The 22,034-nt window shown below is 27.4% G+C and overlaps 1 protein-coding gene across 1 annotated transcript in view; it reads right to left on the minus strand.

Annotated features, from left to right (window-relative positions):
* LOC142325787 (very long chain fatty acid elongase 7-like) overlaps nucleotides 1-22,034 on the minus strand; it is a 107,844-nt gene that overhangs the window by 78,432 nt on the left and 7,378 nt on the right. The window contains exons 2-7 of the mRNA XM_075367817.1: nucleotides 19,955-20,145; nucleotides 16,674-16,760; nucleotides 10,844-10,900; nucleotides 8,230-8,335; nucleotides 7,702-7,838; nucleotides 4,662-4,818 (exon numbers count right to left, since the gene is read on the minus strand). Of these exons, the coding sequence (XP_075223932.1) occupies nucleotides 4,662-4,818; nucleotides 7,702-7,838; nucleotides 8,230-8,335; nucleotides 10,844-10,900; nucleotides 16,674-16,760; nucleotides 19,955-20,145 (735 nt within the window). The remainder of the gene's footprint in view (nucleotides 1-4,661; nucleotides 4,819-7,701; nucleotides 7,839-8,229; nucleotides 8,336-10,843; nucleotides 10,901-16,673; nucleotides 16,761-19,954; nucleotides 20,146-22,034) is intronic.

The raw sequence follows: 22,034 nt of genomic DNA on the forward strand, positions 1-22,034 counted from the left end.
TAAGTGCCAAAAGTAATCTCAATTTATCACTAATTTTTTCCCGGAACACCATAAATCACTAACAATTATCAAGGAAATAATCCTACAACATTTCCACGTAATTTTTGTATTTTTTAATGTTTTATGTATTGTAATTTTTTTAAAATAATTTACGCAATAAATACAATAAAGATTTAATAGCTTATGCAAACAGCACAGGTCAAATGATGACTCTGAATCCTTACTAACAGCTAGCAAATTCCATTAACTCTGTGAGTTGCCATTATGAAATGGATAAGTTTCTTCAACTAATGCATAATAATATTCTGCATAACAACCTTACTGCAAAATTACATAAAATTCGAAAAATACATTTTGCCATAACTGAAGATGTATTGTTTAAAGATCAATTTAAAATGGGGGCTTCATAGTTTTCAACTCACTTCACCGGGTCGTTTAATTTTACTGAATTATGTACAAGAACCTCAGTAATGCAAATTCATAAAAACATATACAAAAAAGATTTATTTTTTTAACTTATTCGTTACTACATATTTACTTGAGTATTTTTAAGTTGTAATAAAATGTAAAAACAGTTTGAAATTTTTTTTTCCAAAGAAGCAAAAATTTAATTTTCTCAAAAATATATATTTGGATTTTAAATTTTCAAATAAAATACTGGCCTTTGTAAAAATACTTCTGAATTTATTTTATGTAAATGAGCAAGGTTTCAAGTTTACTATATAAAGAGTTCAGAAGTAAACGGAATTATAAAAAAAATCGTCATTATCTGACTTTATGAGGTCCTTAGAGAAAGAAATTAATTAAATTATAATAATAATTCATTGTTTCCTTTTTTTTTTTATTATTTTTAATTGAACTGCAGGTTCCGTTTTTAATGTTTCTTCAGTTGTTTTCTTTAATCAATGAAATAGTTGATTTTTGTTTTCAGAGTTTTTTCTAGATGCAAAATGTATTTTAATTCTACACAAAAAAATGCATAGAACCCTGGCATTAATGGAAACTTGAAAGTATTTTTATTGTGTCTAACTTAAATTTAAATGAATCTTTATTTTTACCGTAAATGTTGTTAAACCTTTCAAGCTATAAAATGTTTGAATATATAGCATTTTATCAGATATGTAAGTTACAAGAAATCATATTGTTGAAATAAATGATATCTGAAATAGAATACATGATGAAGAAAGATTTTTGATTTTTAAAAATAAATAATTTAATTAAAAAAAGATTATTATATTTAGAAATAGATAACTTTTACAGGTAATTTAAACATTTTTAACATTAAATAACAGGATAAATATTTAATTACTAACTTGGATAAATACGTATTGTTTGAAATAAATAATAAAAAAAAATAATTTCAAAATATCAAGCAGAATTTGTTTTTTGTCATGCAAACAGTTTTGTTGAAATTATATTTTCTTCATTCTTTGTATTGAATTTCCAAATTTTTTTCAATTTACGACTTAAGAATAACAGTAGCTGAAATTTCTTCTTAAAGCCAAAAAAAGAATTATTCTAGAAAAAAGGTTTTCGAGATCCTTGACCAAACAGAACAGAGCCAAAAGTTTACTTTTTATTTAAACAGAAATAAATAAAGGTTACGAATTTCTTGAAAAGTGAAATTGTTATAAAAGTTAACATACGTCAAGTTATGAGGGAACGAAATGACAATATTAATAATAAACTTTAATGTAATTTTAAAGAAAAAGTAACATAGTGAAACCTTGAACTGAAAATTGAAGATTTTACATTTTTGAACCATTCCACCGATTTCCTTTACAGAGTCGTAGTATCTCGACCTTTCATACGGAGATCTCGGTTTCGAATCCCGGTCAGGCATAGCATTTTTCATACCACACAAAATTCAATATCCATATTCCAAAGTACAATTTTTTAAAGCTTCAATGGTGAATTAATGAATTAATTTATCAAGAAAAAAATGCAAAAAAATAAAACTAAAACAATTAATAAAGAACGAAAAAGAGAATATTTTTATCAAAACATTAATAAATATATCTCAAACAATATCGAACTCCTAGATACATTCTAATTTCTGTGTTAACATATGTAGAGAATATACAGTCGATTTATTGAAAACAAATAGTTATAGAACAAATCAAAAATTATTATTTTAATTCAATATAAAATTATTTTTATTATGAAAAATTATAAGGATATTTGTGTGTGTGTGTGTCAAATTCATGAAATGCATTAATTGCAAAGGGTTAATTGGAGTTATTTATTTTAAAACACTTGGTTTAAATAAACGTATAATTCGTTGAAAAAATATGCACGAATACGTAATTATTTAACAAAAAATTCTGTAAAAATACAGAAAATTATAAAATTAGCATAAAACAGTAGAATTGGATGGAGAAAAGATTGAACAAATTAAATGACTACAAAAATAAAAATTAAAAATACATATACGTGATAAATAGTTTTCCATGTTCTTTTATATTAGCAAAAAAACTTTTCAAAACTTTAAAATTATTTATTTTTAAGAAAAATCACTAAAAACAACTCACAAAAATGATAAAAAAAGGAGATTAATTTCTCGTTACGTTTGAAGATGCTTGCTAAACAAATCTAAAAGAAGGAGTTTTTTTAATTCACTGTTGTTTTTTATTAACTTTAGATTTTGTATATTAATTTCATTGTGAAATCATTGTGATGTATTAGTATTATCGAGTGAAAAAAAAAAAAAAAAAACAATTTACTCAGAAAAATTACATATATTTTTTTCTCTTTCGAAAGTAACTTAACTGACTGTTCCTCTATTTAGATTATTTATCTGCTTTTATTTCTTATTTCAATAAAAAAGTAGTTTTCTTGTCACCTACGTTATCATATTAGTTATACGTAATTTTGCTGGTAGAATGGCCTCTTCATCTTCCAAATCACATTTCAAAATGAACTTCAACTTAACTTATTTGCCTGGACTTTAGGTATTAAAATAAATTAAGGTTTATATTTAGTATAATAGTTTAAGTATAGTAATCGTCCCGTGAAGGATGAATATTTAAACTAAAAAAATCTGGTAGGGATAAATATGCCAACTAATCCCAACTATCCCAACTAACCTCTCCAGCTTATTTGATGAATTAATTACTGTTTCCATAGCAACAGTTATCCCCCTGGAAAAAATTGAAGTTTTATTTGGATATTTACAATATTTGCATAATAGTCCGTCACCAAATACTAATTTTTTACTATTTAACTCAAAAATTGTACCTTTATCATGCATTAAAATCATATAACTCGTAGAATTTTTTAATTTTTATTTCGTCAAAACTATTTACAACATGTTTTTTTTTACTTATGACTACCAGATTACACAGTAACAGCACAATGGCATGATGATAACAGTACTCTGCAGAAGTGTCAAGTCATCTGTGTACAGTCTGACATGTAATTGAAAATTTACCTATCAACAGATTGGCATTCGAATTCACATAAAAGCAACTGCCTTTACAAGGACTTAGCTGATTTTGCAATGACGAGTTTAACCACAAGACTAACCCGGCGGGTTACAATTAACAATATATGTATATTACATATTCATGTAACATTATATTCTTATTTTATATTATTATGAATTGATAAAATTAACGGACTTTCTTACACCTGATAAAAACAAATAATAAAAAACCTGATGTGGACACTCCATTATTTCCTTGTACGTCTATTAAATTACACATATACAGTTTTTCACTAATAACTTCTGATTTTTCTTCATTTTTTTTTTTATTGAATTATTATTTATCGTAATTTATTTTTAAAGCCAGTGGTTAATAAATTATTAATAAATCAACACATTTAATGTAAAAAAAGGAAATAAAGTCGGATTCGAACAGATGTATCTTCCCCTTGTAAGAACCAAATATTTCATTAATTAAACTTTTATTTGGCTATAACTCTGGAACCAATGAAAATGAGTAAGACTTACGATATATCGTTGAAAAGCTTTCAATGAGGGCTTATTACTACAGTTAAGAAAAATCAAAAATCCAAATTCTTTGGATGCTGTGTTCATCTGGACATTTTTGGTCAAGTCGATTGCAATCAAAAGGGGACATGCACAACTAGATGTTACAGCAGTCCTAAATAAAAAACTTTAAACATTCTACGGATAATCGTTTTTGAGTTATGCGAGATACATACTAACAGACGTCTTGTTGAAACTAGTCAAAATGGATTCAGGGATGGTGAAAGTGGATATTTACGTAAAAATGTGAAAAACTGAAATTTTTCATGATCACAATATTTTCTGTACTTCGTATAAGGATGAAAAAAACACTAACAAAATTACTTATCTAATTTAAAAACACTTATAACCATATATTTTTATATGATAATATAAAATATTTTTTATAATATATTAAAAAAATATAATATATTTTTAATAAAATAACGTAAATTGTAACTTAATATTTTATGTACAATGAAGTTCGAACATGATTATTTGTGTGCTTTATATTACTATAGATATATTACTATTAAATAAGGTTACAAATATTTCAATAAAAATTGAACATTAAGGTGAATTTGTTTTATTTACATTCAAAAGAACTATAATAAAGGTAATAGTAGAATCAGCTGCAAAGAAAAATATATTTTTTCTAATTAAGTTTACTCAGCCTTTTTTAAATATTTACTCTTGTCAGATAGTAAATATGTTTTAATGTAGAAATTCATGAACAAACAAAATATAACAATAACATTAGTAACCCATAAAACATTATATGCTTGCGACACTTCACAGTCCTTAAGATATAAATATCCAAAGAACGCGATAACAATAATGAATTGAGCCTGCAAAAAAAAATAAAATTAATTAATACTTACATAAAAATTAATAAATTGAACTATGAAATATAATCATGAAAATTACATTTTCCTTTTTCTTTAGGCTAACAGAATTTATGTATTTTTTGTTTATTATAATATCACGAATTTCATTCTTTCTTCAATTTATTTTTCTTTTTATTACGTTAAATTTTTTAACATTTAATAAGTCTAGATACAAATTTAAAAATATTATAGAATAATAATTCTGAAATATTTTTAATATAAACTGATACATAGTAATTTGTTGAATTTTAGTTATACAACATCAAAACATTGTTTCTATGTCTTTTAAATGTGAAGTATATTCTAAGGTACATTTAGAATATACGTCCAGTAACAAAGTAATACGATTTTATTGGTAGTACGTAAATTAACAGGCCTAACAAAGATTGTAAAATATATAAATATAGTTTCTTAATATTGACCATAATCGTAGGAACTATTATTATTTACTTTATAGGAAAATTTATTATTTATTCTATTAAATGTTTTGATAGATGTAACAAATTCTATTTTCTTCACCTTAAATTTATGAGATCATAAAGTAAAAAAAAAATAATAAAACAAAGTAACTGAAAATTATATTATTGTTTGTTAAAGAAAATTCTTCTTCTATGATAAAAAAATAATGGAAAAGGGCTTAGGAATTTAAAATTCGTAAGATATCAAACGTTTTAATATCGTACTATCGTATTCGTTATACAAGTGCAACTGATAACGTAATGATGAGGTAAGGTGAGTTACACTTATTGTTTTAAGTATAGGGGAAATAAAAGTAAATTCTAATTTTTTTTCTAGCTACAGAGTGTTTGGTGTAAAAGAGGCCCCATCACTCGTTTATACTAAATACATATTTTTGTTAATATTCGTATATTGGTATGAGATTGGTAAAATAATGTGGAAGATGTTGGTACGACTGGAGATGGAGTAGGAAGAACTATTTATTGTGTATACATTTGAGTATACCCAGTCTGTGTCGAGCATTGGCTTTTGACCACTGTTGCGAAAGAAGAATTTGTTTTTGTGATGGAAACTTATTTAGACATGAAATTTCATGTTGTGTAGCGGAGAAAGTTCAGGAGAAACTTTAAAATGAAAAACCAGTGAAAAGTGTTATTCTGCATTAGTTATATATTTTCATGAAACAGGTTAGCTGTTCGACAAAAATATGTTTTAAGGACAAAGCTCGTACAAAACATTAAAGCGGCACTTACAAGATCTCTTCATAAATCTTTGCTGAGACGAACCCAAGAAAATGAAATTTTAATAGGTTCAGCCCACACTTCTATGAGGTGAATGCTGAGATCTGAATGGAATACAGGTTTTCCATTAGGTAACTAATTCTGATTATGGTAAAAGGATTCACTATTATCACTGGTACAAGAACTTAATATAGGCATTATATAGAGGAAATATAGGCATTTCAGATCAAGTGTTTTTCATAGATGAAAAGTGGTTTCACCTTGGTGGATATGTTAATAGAGAGAACTTCTGGATCAGCGGTGATGAAAACTCACAAAATTTATTTGAAAAAACTCCTCTATACCCCAAAAAATTGGCATATGGCTATAAAATATAGTCGGATTCAAGACAAGGAGTAACAGAACCATTGTTTTATGAAAAACTGCGGATGCTGCCGTCTACCAAGAAATTGGTAGTTCATAGTTCATAGTTTTTCTCCAAAAGGATGAACGAGACTGCTGATTGTAACAGCATAGCGTCACTTGTCATACAGATCTACTAGGTGTTTCTACATGATTTTTTCGCTCCAAAAATGATTTAACAAAGGTTTGTTGTCACAAAGATCCCGTGATATACCTAATCCAGACTTCTTTCTGTGGGGTTACTTAAAAGAAATTGTTTATCAGAACAATGCACGCACAAATCCTGCAGGAATTGGAATCGAACATTACCACTGTCATCCAGGCGACAGACACCGTACAGCTAACTGCAAACAAGAGTAGCCAGAAACATTGACAAACTTGTTGACAAGTGCGTAGAAGTTAACCGACATAACTTTCAACACCTTTTGTAAATTATTATGTGTTTACCAAGAAACTAATATTTATAGACTAAACCAATAAGTTAAGTACGCTAAAATATGTGCTACTAATCCCTGTAATATTTACTTCTAAACGCTAGATATCAACACAGTCAAAGACATAGGAAACATTGTACTGCGTAAAATTAGGATAACTTGAAAAAATCTGTGCTTTGCACACCCGTCATCAGTAAAACATATTAAGAGAAATATCAATACTTAATGTTTCACTGATTGCATTTCACATTTTCTAAAAATAATGTTTTTAAATATCATTTTCTTGGGACTTTTCATCTGTTCTTTAAAATCTACTTTACTTAACTTATTTTAGACTTTTCTTTCATGTTAATAATAAATATTTAAGACGATTTTTTTATATTTTATTAAAATTTTCTTCAATAGTTATATTTAATTTTTAAATATTACATAAATCCAAAATTCGTATTTTTATTTTTATATTTTATATTGCTTCCTTTGTTTTTGTTTTCTAATAATGATAATTTTTGATGAAGATTTCATTCATAGTTTCTGAAAATGTTTTTGTAACTTAATTTAATTTTTTATATTCTAATAATTCTATCATAACGGACACTTTAATTGTTATTTATTTGAATTAAGGCTAATGAACCAAATAAAATCATAAAACTAATTTCTTACTTTAATTATTGAAACAAATAGTAATTAAATCTTTAGTTTATATTACGATAATTTAATTTGACTGTCATTAGTAATATAATTTCAATTTGCTATAACTAACTTAAATATTTGTTACTTAAATTAAGGTATAATTATATAACCAAACTTACAATTTGTATTTTGGTTAAATAACGTTTCCACCAAAGGTATTTTTGTACTTCAGGTCCTAATGCTGCCAGGAAGTAATAGGTATACATAATTACATGGACGCCACAGTTTATTGCACAAGGTATAATTCCTTGCTCACCTGAAAATTAAGATACTTTAAGTTAATGTTACTTTTTGTTCTATAGTTAACTTTATGAAAAACCTTAGCACAAAACGCTATTGGGTCAATATTTTTATTTTTATTTTAAGTGAATAAAAATGGAACTTGAGCTATATTTGAGCTAACTTGAGCTAGCGTTATTCATTTAATTCTTGTTGAGACAAGAGATAAACAAATGTAATCATAACAGGAGTAATAATTTATTAAATCTGTCATCTCCAATTTCAGTGGTTTTAATGAAAATTGCAACCTCTTAATTAGCACTACTTTAGAATGTTGTTTGAGAGAAATGATATCATTTTTAGAGTTTTTTTGTGCTAGTCAAGCAATTTATATGTATACAATCAGAGCAGAACTGTTTATTACATACCTCTCATATATTTTATGCTGATCCAACTTCCGGATACCATAGTTGTATGATGATACAAATGTAAGAATGTTATATGGGAATTTTTCTTTTTTAGTACCATAAAAAACTGAAAATAAATTATAACATATTCTTTTTTTAATATAAACTTTCTATTATACATTTATCATATTAAATTATGCTACTGATAGTAAGTCACGAGGTTGCCACTCCCCAGTTTTTGTAGACCCTAAAGCTCAACTCGGGAGTGGTAACCGAACTTTGGCAAAATACGTTCACTGCTAAAAACATTGACCTGCTCTCATTGGTGAAGTGACCGAGGGTCAATTAGACATTGACCTCAATCCAGGGCATCAAACTTGTACACGACCATTTCATAGTTATTGCCGTCTAAAATGTCGCCATTAAAATAGTTTACCAGAAAGTCATCATCACCTTCAACATTATCCTTAGCATCACTCTCCCAGTTTGGTTAATCGATTCCTAAAATGCATTATTATTATTATTATTAATACATCTTTTTCCCAATAACATTAAACTAAATCATAAACATTTAAAATTTCTCATATTTTTATCAGGCGATGTTCAATTATTTGTAATTTTCAAGTCCTTTCGTACCATATATTTAGTGGAAGGTTTTTCCATTGTCTTGTAATAGAAACGATTATTGTCCGTCTTTATCACTGACAGTATTAATAAATTTGTATTACTTTCGTAAATCATCTTTCAACAATTGCTAATTCATTTAATCTTCAATTTAAGTCATCATGCTTTAAATATTAACTCGATCCCAATTATGAATCTTTCTTGTCCTCTGATATGAGCGTGATCAGTAAATTTGAAACACTTGAAATTACCATAATACTCTTATTTTGTCATTTGTGACTTTGTTTAAATACCTTTAATGTTTTTGTGACTTTGTTATCGTCTTCCTTTTTCTGTGTTTATTATTTGCTATGTGTTTTTATTGACCAATTTGTGTCATGAGAGGGGATGCATATTACTAATATTGTATTTGAGGTTGGCTATCTTTGTTTAGCCTTTTAATACGTTAAAAAAATTCAATACGATCGCAATCCGTTTGACGACTGTTTGTAAAAATAAATTGTTAAAAAAAAAAATGTTGTAGCTACTCACATTACATCGAAATATAACATGCTTATACTACATTCTGATATAATCTGTTTTTAAAGTAAATTAATCTGAAGACTTTCACAACATCAATCAAACATTTTTTTTTTTTTTTTTTTTTGTTGCACGTCCATCTACTTAACGGTCATTTTTTTCAAAATTTTTCGAAGAGTGCCGGATCTCCATTTAAAATAGATTTTATTTTGTAATATCAGTAAAATAATTTTGCTAGAAGGAACAAGTATTAGACTCAGATAAAAATCTTCTATTACTTCTTTCATTAAACATTTTTCAAAGTCATTAATTAAAGAATTCTTATGTTTGTTCACAGCGTTTTCTTTTCTACTCGTTATCGACAGAATTTTATTTTCATTGCATCAACGTTCCATTCCTATTCATTTCCTTTTTTTTAATATCGAATCGTTATCGTAATTCGACTTTTGCTTCGGTGTACTGCCGAGAGGAAAACGAAAGAATTTTTGTTTAACTGCTTCTTTGCAGCTTATATGTAAGACCATATTTCTTCAAGCATTACAAATAGTTTTACCATGTTTTCGTCAACCTTTGAAATCTAAAATAATAACACGGAAAATACAACATCCTAATAAAAGGATTCTATGCGAAAATATTAACAGTACTGCACAATAGAAAGTTCAATGACCGTGCCGATGTATGAAGGAAAGCACTTAGATATGGTGGGCGCATGCGCTGTAATCTATACTCTTCTGTAATTTGTACCTCACTTTTCCAGAATTCTTCTTCTGACTAATTATCGATAGTCAGTTCTTTTCATAAAGTTTATTTCAAAATTTTTCATAAATCTCAATTGTTAATAAAATATATAATGTATTACATTCCATTAACGTGTAAAATTATTTATTTCATAGAAAACGGAAAAGAGATTTTTAAATATCGTATGTAATTTACAATTATTTAAATTTTACTAAATACATGTTACGTACTGTTAATAATACGTTGTATCTTTAATGTGTATTACAGTAAAGTTAGTAAATAAAACCAGATACCGTTACCAAAAATAGTATACAAATTTACTTACTTTTCGTTTAAAGTTTAGCAGATTTACGACACTATTATGAATTACGCATAACTATTAATTAAATAATAATTAATAATCACAGGTAATTCAATAATTTTCAGATATTTTGTATGTATTTTTCGGTTGACATAAATGGTCTTTTAGATTTTTTTTTTGAAACTAGATATTATATAAATTGTATGTATATTGTATATATATTATATTTAATTTTGTTACGTGATGCCCATTAGCCGGGTGAAATTCCTGTTTGATATACATAAAATTAGCGAATTTAATCAATTTCAGATTAAATGTTAAGATCATCTATTTCCGTATAGAACAACTATTACTCTCTAAAATTAAATTATATATCATATTATACATATTTTTATCAGTATTTTTAATATATATGAAACTGTTACCTATTGAATAATAATAATTGAGACTTACCGTGTCTAGTAGATCAACAATTTTGGAAAAAAGAAAACACCACGATCCGTAGTAAAACTGAAAATAATACAGTATTTTTTTTAAATGCTATTTTTACTCTGTATAATAAATACACCTTATATTGGTAAAATTAAATAAAAAGAAATATGGATTTCATGAAATATAAGTAAATGATAATATTTTATCAACTCTTTCAGACATTATTTTACGTGAACCTGTAAATTATTTTTTACTAGGAAATGATTACTGTAAAGTAGTAATATCTACGATAAAGAGAGACCATAATTTTTGTAGTTTGTTTTTATAAAGGTCCATGAACAAGCTGGCTTTTTGAATAAAAGCCCATCTTTGAAGGATAAAAAATGGCTTTTTATTCTAAAAGCCACTTTTTGAATAATTTTTATTGTGTCAGAAATTATTATAAAAATCAATTGAGCTGTATTGAAAATAGACAGCTATAGTACAGCTGTAGAAATATACAGCCTTAGTACACAGCTTATTAAATACATATGTAATTAAATGAAGATAATTTAGTTGGTATTACGTCAAAGAGAGAAGTGATATTTAAACTAGAAAAAAATGATCATACATTTATTAGCAGAAATATTTAATTATTTGTATTGGGAAGACATTATCTGGCACTTCGCCTTAGCGTCTATTTATTCATCATGACAGCCGCTCCCTCTAAGTTAGTTACGTTACAATTATTTCTAAAGAATGTTTTCTCCTTGACGGAGAATAAAATTAAGCTAATTATAATAAATAGTATTAATAAAATTACTCATGATCTGGTTACAGGCATTAAAATATATTTCCATGCGTTTCTAATGAGCTAGACAGATTTGAGTAATTGTAAACATTAGTCAATAGAATATGTATTTCTCTAAAAATTTTGTTTAGTGTTTGAAGGACAATTTATTTTAATGAAATTAGAAATAAATATATATTGTTTGAAAATAATTAGGAAATGAAGTAAAATCACTTTCAATTTTTTTTCCCAAGACTTACTAAAAATCAACCATTTCGCGCAAAAGTACATAATCAGAATTATAAAAGTACGTAACTTTTATATTTACATCAGCATATCATATCAACGGGTAAAACTGTGAAATGAAATTAAATACAATTTGTTTGTCTTTTGTCAACATTCAGTACACATATCAAGAGCTTTTCTAGTAAAAAAAAAATAAAAGAGAGAAGGAAAAAAGATAAAAAGAAAGTCGAGATAATATTGTGTAATTATCTTGTTACTTATTTATTAATGATATCAATTAATTTATGTCATTCACATATTTGAATTTCTATAGTTTATCTAATAAAGAATTTAGTTGAGTTTTAGGTTTCATAATTTAGTTAGAATATAATAGTGCAAAAGCATATCACATAACCTATTCGTTTTTATCTTCATCTATAACATCATTAGTGTAATAGTACTTATTTTAGTATATTAATGTATAATATTGTTAAAATAGAAAAATCTGATGTGGACACCACATGACTTCCTTGTACGCCTATTACATATCATATACACATTTTTTTTTTAATGAAAAGTACAAAAAAATATCTTTCACTAATAATAACTTCCAATTTTTTATTTTTTTTTATTTTTTATTTTTTTGTAATCGGAGATTAATAATTATTATTAATAAATCAATATATTTAAATTTATAAAAGTTAAAAAAAGGAGATGAAGTCTGATTCGAAAAGATGTGCCTTCCCATTGCAAGATCCAAATATTTCATTAAATAAAATCTTATTTGGTTATAACTCTGGAAATAATGAAAATAAGTACCAGTTATGATATATCGTTGAAAAGCTCTCAATGAGGGTTATTACTGCAGTTAAGAAAAAGTTCAACATTCAAATATTTTGGATTTCGGGATTTTTTGGACATTTTTGGACCCATCGATTGCAATCAAAAGGGAAGCTGCTAGGTGTTACAACAGTTCTAAATCCAAGAATTCAAGTTTCAACGGCTAATCGTTTTTGAGTTATGCGAGATAAATACGTACAGATGTCACGCCAAAACTAGTCAAAAACCGAAACTTTTTGTAATTAGAATACTTCCTTTACTTCATACAAGGAAATAAAAAAGACCTACTCAATGCGACTGGAATTTGAAATACAGTTAAGAAATAAGTAAATGCGAAATGGCAGGCATATATTAAAAATATACTTGTACATAGTATTTATTTATTAGCAAATCATTTTTGTATCATTTCATAACAAATAAAGTATTTAAATAATTTCTTTTTTCTACTAAAAATAATATTAAAATTAAATAAGAAAACTTTCCACTAATTTAGTAATGAATTATTTTATTATTATTTTTTACAATTTTTATATTGAAAATTACAAATTATAAATTGTATTTAGTATATTTTAATTAATAATAAAAATAATTTTATTATGTACAATGTTATTCAATTTTTTTTGAGATGTTTAAATTAAATATTAAATTTTTCAATAAATAAGATTGGTTGAGTTTTTTTGGGGGTGATGCACATAAACACAAAACATACACATGTGAATATGAAACGGTAATTTTCTATATAATGGTAAAATTTCATGGATGATCGGAATTCGTATCCCAGTTCTTTCGCAAGAATGCTTTCATGAAAATATGACATTATTTGAAAAAAAAAAAATTATATACAGGTGTTTTATATATATATGGGGGCTTTAGAGAAAGGTTGGCCAGTTTAACTAATTCAGGATTGTCTCAGGAGTGCAGGGCCGTTGATTATTTTCGCCATGTCTTGTATGTCTGCCCTAGATACGAAGTTGATGTTCAACAGAAGTTGGTGTACATGTTTGATGTACACCATTAAGTATGATGTAAAATGAATGTTCAATTTACAGCTGTGTAAAGTACAAAACTGAAATAACCGAAACTGTACCATATTAGCTAAAGAGATTGCAAGGATCAGTTCTGGTTTTGATCTGCAATTTAATTGGAAAGCAAACAGGGAGTGGAACGTATTGCTGGCATCCTGAGATTCTTAGATCTGTGGGAGAATATCTGAAGAAGTTTTCTACTGTTACGGATGTATAGAAAAAAGTAATCGGCGCAGGAGTAGCTAGCGGTCCATCTTGGTGCATACTTCACCAAGATAGTCGTTTTGGCATCGAGCGAGGGTTAGCTGAAATTTTCGCTGTTAGAATGAGAATGGCTGCGTGGAAAACTGTAATGGAGCTGCTGTGATGGTGGATGTAGGCATTGACCTCATTCCCGAAAGCAGACCAGAGCAGAGAGTGATAGGGAATGTTTTCATTAAACTTAAACAAATTTATGAATAACTTTCTTGATTTTTGAGTAAATCAAGAAGAATTTTAGCGGGTTGGATTTTAGAAGAAAATTGTAGTTTGTTTCGATAATCATTATTTTGTTGGTATGGGAATAGTATTTTTGGTGCTTAAAATATTCAGTGAAATAATGATTTGAGTGCGTATTTTAATAATATTTTACAGTTTTTCTGAAAAAAACTTCGGTGTTAGAGGAAGATGCGGGATTCCCCGAATCGGTTAGTTTGGTACTGGAAGTTATAAGTTATGATACGTAGTCGTGGTTGAAGAAACCATAAGAAGGCGATGCTGTGTTGTGTAAATTCATGGATGGAAATATCTACCAAAGCATGTGCGTCGGTGGCATCCTGATAGAGAAGAAACCAATGTTGTATTATCAAGTTTAGAGAGTCTAAGAAACGACCTCCGGTAAAGTCCATCATGGCTAGGAACGGAAGGGGTGATGTGGCGACCGGGATCATTACTAGGCGAGTGTCTTCCCCTACGGATATGAGGATGTTAACGAAGTGTGTTAACAATTAAATATTTTTTTACACTAAAAGATAGGACAATGAAAATTAGCAATGTTGCTTTATTGAAACGATCTATTTCTCGTGTGTGACTCCATTACAACACTAGCAACGAGGGAGGGGCAACTCAAAAAGTTTTGATGGAAAGGCTATGGTTATGGCACACTATTTAAAGAAGATTTTGCAGTGAAAAAACCCAAACGAAACTGCGGCTATTTACATTTTTTTGGAAGTAGCTTTAAAATTATTCTATATTACCTCTTAAGTAACGGTTCAGCAGCGAAAAACAAAAAAAAAAATAAAAAATAAATAAAATTTAGTAGATACATGTTCCTCAAAACGATGTATATCTTGCTGTGAAACAATTATTTGTAGTTTACTGGAGCCCAGATATGAAACTTTTGAAAAATATTAACGACCATCACTTTTGGTAAGAGTTGTATATGCCCATTGTAGTGTACGTCAAAATTTTTGGTTTTTTGTCCTTTAAAACTATATATTCCAATCTCATTCCTTTTACTTAGTTTTCCATTGTTCGTTGATTGATAAGCTCAACATGGTTGGACCTTTGATGTGGTAATCTCATACCCAAAAATATATCATTTCTAGATAAGATCATTTGATAAATTTTACGTGTTTAATTGTTGAAAAATTATTTACGGTTTGACATAAGATATTATTCCATCATGTTTTATATTAATACAGGATGGTTAGCACCTTCTACTCTAGTAGAAAATTTACATTGAAGATTAATTTATAGAATTAAATAAATTTATTTAATAATTTCTGCCCAAGAGTCTGCCTAGTTGGAGTTCACATCCCTCATTCGGATAATCTGATACTTAGGATTTCATTTGGACCGCCACCTTCCGTGTTAAAATCACGAAAGAGAGAAGAGGACGTAATTAAATATTAAGCTTAAGCAGTTGAACTAGTTACTAGGAAGGAGGTCCGCATTGTCGTTAAGTAACAAACTATTGTTGTATAAGGCGTTTTTAAATCCGGTATGGGTCTACGGGATACAACTTAACAGCAATAGAATTTTATAGGAATAGAATCTTACAGAAATAGAATGTTCGACACCAGCACCTTCCACAACAAAATGCTGTAGAGCATATCGGAGACGCCATGATTTGTAAAAAGATCCAACATTACTTAGGGATGCCGTCTATTCGTGAATAAATTCACCAGTTAAGCTCAAAGTATATACTTAAGCTTAACATGCATGAAAATAATCTGGCTGTTAACCTACTCGATTACAGTCAAGAGGTGAGACGACTGAAAAGTTTGAAAAATTGGTTGTGAATTGAATCTTGAGGCTGTTGTGCGGTCAATATTGTCCTTTCCTTTGTTTTATTGTTGTGTTAACTTATTTATCCTTTTTTGCTCTCTGTTACGGACTTTGTGAATATTGTTAGTTATATCTTATACTTTTAATTTTATTATACTGTGTTTAGAATTTTATTGTGTTTGTTTTTCTCTCTCTTTGACGTTATTGTTTTGCACCATAAACTTTACTTTTGTTATTTGGGAAACTGATCGAAAATAAAACAGTTCAACGAAGAAAAAATTTATGTTTATTTCCTAAATTAATGTTTAATCGTAATATGTAAATTTATTTATGCATATTAAATGAAATAAAATTAGGCCCACTTTACAAACAAAACGCTATATATTTTTTTTTATTTTTATAATATACTTAGATACAATACTGCTTGATAAAATGCAAATACAAAATATAAAAATAGGTAAAAAAAACTTGATTTCCTTCAATTTTTAATTTAATCATAGTTTTTACAAATATAAATATAATTTTGCAAAAAGAAAATGTTTATGCAAATTTACGTGAAAATCATCTACCTAAAATTGTATAATATTTAGATTTGTTGAACATATTTACTTGATGTATTAACATAAATTGATGGTATTTTTTTCATTTTGACCGATTTCTGAATTTCTATATAAACGATGAAATTAGCAATTTAATTTTTAATTTACAAAATAGAAATACTTACTTCATCATTGAATGGATTCTTCGTGTAATGCAATGGTCTACAGAAGTGTTCAATCACATATCTCTGTACTTCCCTGTTGAGGAGAACCTGAAAATTAGATTATGTACCAAAGTGAAAACAAATAAATTTGATTAAAAATGTGTAATTAGGTATGTATTTAAATTATTTATGATTAACTATACTATAAAAATGAAATATAGTTCTATTGACTATATTAAAATTTTGACATTTTTTATAGAATTCACTTTTTCTGTGAAAAGTGAAAATTCAGTTTTTCAAATCATGAAAAGTGAAGATAAAAGTATTAACTAAGAATGAATAGTATTTTTTAACTAAAGATACTGAAAAATATGTGAAATTTATTATCTCAAACATTATAAATATTAAAAAATTCACCTCACATCTTTATCTTAAACATATTTCATAATCCTTCTACTTTTATAATTTCGATTTGATGAAAGATTTCTCCCACAAATATAAGAGAATTTAGTGTAAAAAAATGTCCTTTCATAGGATCGTTCGTTCCGTTTGAAGAGTTATGAATTGTATCTGTAAACTTTATTGTTAATTTTATCAGATGAATTTTTTTCACGTTTGTCATTAGTTCTTAATTTGGAATACAGGGTTACCAAATTGCGTCAGTCAATTACAATTACTTTGTATTTTTCCTTTTTGCCTTTCGTCTAGTTACAACAAATTTTGTAGTGATGAAGAACAAAATTTAACGCATCTGTGGGTATAAATTTACCCTCAGTAAAAGTTAAAAAAAAATAATTAATTATACCTTGAAGTACTCAATAAATTTTTTATTTTGTTAATTTGTTTTTAATATATCCAAAAATCCTGTGATTTCATCTGATTTTTAAAATATATTTCATCATAGTAAGATGATTTCGGAAGTATATTTTACCTAAAGGTTGAAGTTTTAAAAAAAATTAAAAATATTTTAGTGGTTATTAAATAAATTACTTCATCATTAATTATTTTTTCATCAATTAAATTATATAAAAAATAGAAATAAAATAAGACATGTGTTTATATGAGGGCAAAAAAATCTCTTTATTTTATTAATATTGGCAAAGAATGGAAAATATTTTAATCTTATAAGATTTTCATTGAAAAACATTTATACCAACCCTCAAAAATGTCGTATTTTTAATACTTACAATATTCAAAATTCACTTGTTAGAAACACTGTTAAGATTAGAGATTATTTTTTACAATAAAATTAAAAGATCATTTTCTAGAAAAGTGATGATACTCTTTTTATAAGAATACCCTTATTTATCTAAATCTCCATGTATTTCATTTATTTAAATTATTAAATTTATAAACTAATTTACTTTTAGATTTTCCTCTTAATTAATGAAAAATAAAATGCATTACAGATAATTTTATCGAACTGTTTAAAACTTATTATTTATTACGATGGTCGTTCAATAATTAAAGAGACTACTGATTGTTAAAAAGTTATTATTTTTTGTAGAACAATTAATGTAAGTGATAATGTACGTGATAATCCGCCGTTATATTTAGGAACTTGTCCAACCATTCTATAAGATTTCTTATTTCACTGGTTAAGAATTGTTCGCCTTGGTGTCAGACAAATTTTTTAACGGATTCTTGACTTGATAGCGGGTAAAGAACTCAGTGAGAAAAAATTTCTTTGACAGGGCTAAACAAAAATAAAAATCTGATCGAGCGGGATCGAGACTAAGTTGAATGAGGCAATACCGCCTAACCCGACTTTTACATAATTTCCCGTAAATTTCGATTGGTATGGTAACGAGCTTTGTCTTGCAGAAGAATTACTTCTTTTGTGAGAAAATCAGAACGTTTCGTACGTATTGTTTTATTAATTTTATAGCATGGTTATTGATAATTAACTGTTTAACAGATCACAAGAAGTTAAATCAATGTTGATTATACGTTTTTCTTTCACATAGTGTCAGTATATTTTGCCTTTATAGTCCAAAAACATATTAGCATTCATCTATCGGCTGACGCGCAGATTTTTAGTCTTTCTTAGCGTGTTAAATAAGGTGTCTCCATTATATACTCTGATATTTGGATTCCGGTTCAAAATTATGGATCCAAGTTTCATCAGAAGATATAATTCGATCAAAAAAGAAATCATCGTCTTCCTCGAAAAGCCGTTGTTTAAATTCCATATATATGTGAATTCGGGTGTCTTTAGGATTTTGAGTCGATTGTCTCAAAATCCTCCTTTAAAATGTTTTGCAGTAATTTAGTTTATCATGGAAAACAGAAGAGGCGATGCCGGCACTGGCATTATAAAATTCAGGTAATTTGCAAATCTTTAAGTTTACGTCATGGCGAATAAAATTATAAATACGAGTTTGTAAAGCGTTAGTCTTAACTTCCCCGATCTTCTACGTTGAAATTCTGTGACACTTGTTTTCTTCGATTCAGATTTATCGATCCTATTGTAAAAATTTGCACGGTTAGTATATTTTTTACTACACTGTTTTAACATTGGCGAGTGAATTTTAGCCGATTTTAGACCTTCAATAAAACTCTTTATTTCAACTGGCTCTTCTTCTACGGTATACATTTAACGCGGAGTTGATATTTTGAAATAAACAAAAACCTTTATAATAATGGAAATTGTTTACAAACAATTGATATTTTCTATGTAACGAATTGGAACTTGAACATCAAACACCTTCAGTTTATTCTATGAAATAATTGTTCCTCTGTTATCATTTGTTTTTTTTTATGTTTTCTTTCCTTTAGCAACTAATTAAAATACTTTATTTAACGAATCGTTTTTAAACATCGTTAGTAAATATTTCATCAGATACGTTTATGTTGTTTTTCTTCCTTAACATCACTTTAGGTGGTGGGATTCTACTTGATTACGTCCAGATATTGAAGGTATAAAAATGTCGCTTCGATGCGCTCAGAACCTCCGAGCCCGACCAAAATAGTGTTAATTTATGAACAGGTTTTTTTTGCGCGACTTTTGAATTGAAAATATTCAGTTTGTATTTTCATTCAGTTTTACTCCCCTCTGTCTTCTCTATAATTTTTGGTTCTTTTTTCTGGTCCTTCTATTACTGTGTAATTAGCTTTACTCCTTCACGATATATCTAACCTTTCGAATTTTTTAATCTAACTGTACCCGTTAAGCTTCAATCTAGCCCTTTCGCGCAAACACACACGCGAAATATTTAATATATCTTTTATAATGTATAATTTATTGTTTGTATTCAATTTAAACATGGTGTTCTAAGAATAAATTAAAAATATAAACTTACCAATCCGACAAAATACGAATTATATATGATTTGATATAAATTATAAACCATCATAATTGCATTAATATTGTAAGGTTCTCTTTTTTCCATAAATTTTGGTCCAATCTTTAAAACTGTAAGTAAATATATCACAAGGATTACAATGACTGGAACTGGCGTAGATGTTAAAAACCATTTGTTCAAATTGGAATCTACAAAAAGGAAATTAAATATAAAAAACAACAAAGAGACGTAAAAAAATAAATAAAAGTGTAATATTGAAAACTTTATCATTTCTCTTATCTTATATTTGAATGTGTTTTAACAGATTCGTAGAGCCCTTCTCGGCCTTTCGTCCAGTGGTTCCGGGTTCGAATCCCGGTCAGACATGGCATTTTGTCACGCTACAAAAACACTCATCTCATCCTCTGAAGCAATACCTAACGGTGTTGGTCCCAGAGGCTAAAAAAAAAATAAAGAAAAACCACCAGATTCGATATGAAGGGCTTAGGTAGGCAGTTAAATTCGTTATTTTTCATGCATCTCAGTTCGTACCTGAATAAATATGTAGTTAAGTTTTTTTTAGGTAGTCACAGATATCATGCTATAATTTTTTTTTTTAAGTTGTTGAATTATATACTACGTAAGCTCCAAATTTGTGTGCCAACATATGGTCCGGAAGCTTTAAAATATATGAAAACCTACATGTTTGATTGAGATAGCAAATCTAGGAACTATCAGATAAAGCATAAGAAACTACCACTAATTTGTGGAGGAAGGCATTTCGTTAGCCAATCGATTTTGTAATTTTTTTTATAGTTCCGAACATTTTTGCATTACAGTTGATTTTAGATAAAACAATTTCTTTCAACTCTTCCCTATTTTTAGTTTGTATTAACAAAAATAAAATTAGAGAGACCTAATGTAAAAAGATGATATACATTTAGACAGACTCTTTTATTTAATTTCATGGGAAAATGTGTTGCTACAGAACAAATAGATATTGTGAAAACTATATAAAAATTAGTTCTTTTTTTTAATGATAATGTGCATAGTTAAAATGTTATCTTATCCGAGTATTATTTCAGGAAAATTACTCCATTGAAATTATGGTTACTTCATTATTATCGAAATATATGATAAAACCACAACAGTTAAAATCAAACTATTTTTGATGAATTTATTCCGTTTACAATTTGTCTCTTCCTTCCCACTCAGACAGTTTCTCTCTTTCTTGCTTGTCTTTAGTAGATCATGGTTCAATAGCTTTTTATTGTTTTAAGTGTTAATTATACGTAAAGAACGATTTATTAATCTATTTCAATACAATTACGATAATTACAGAAAAAAACTACAAGTAATCTGTAGTACTAAGTATAAAGTTTGTAAAATAAATTATTATTAGTTTCATATTATCCTAAAGAAAACATCAGGACGAAAGATTTTACTTGTTTTAGGCTGAAAACAATAGACTTCCGGATCTGTGATTATATGACATTCTCTTTCTAATCTTAAAACTCTATAATCAGTCGGAACAGTGCCCTTTGTTTCTGGAACTCTATTCAAACTAAATAGATCAGACTATAAAAGTTTTTATTTCAGATCAATGAGGAACGCAGTTTTAAATATAGTATGTATAAACAAATAAACGTTAGATGAAAACATAGATTCAATAATTATCAATCATTTTATATTCGTAAAAGTAGTTACCAAATTCACAAATCTATGAAACCTTATAATCTTTTAACGGTAAATTAAAATAACAGACGCAGTTAAAGTCTAATACATCTTTTGACCCAGTCTTAAATCATTCACTTTCTAACTTTTAAAATCACCAGCAAAAACATCCAGTAGTCGTACAGTGAAATACAAACGCTAGTGATCGTCATTAGGGCTACGAAAAGCGCTATGATTAACCCATTAAAATAAATTTAATTTATTAACAAAGATTTAATATTCTAAAAAATAAATTTCTTCACAATTTTCAGTGAAAAAAAAGCCTAATTATTTCTTATTTAAAAATATTTTTTTAAATACATTATATCTAATAATGCTTTTATTTTTTGCTCGTTTAATTCAAAACCAAGTTATTTAATTGAAG

Source organism: Lycorma delicatula, chromosome 5 (assembly GCF_047948215.1).
Source record: "Lycorma delicatula isolate Av1 chromosome 5, ASM4794821v1, whole genome shotgun sequence".
Lineage (NCBI taxonomy): Eukaryota > Metazoa > Arthropoda > Insecta > Hemiptera > Fulgoridae > Lycorma > Lycorma delicatula.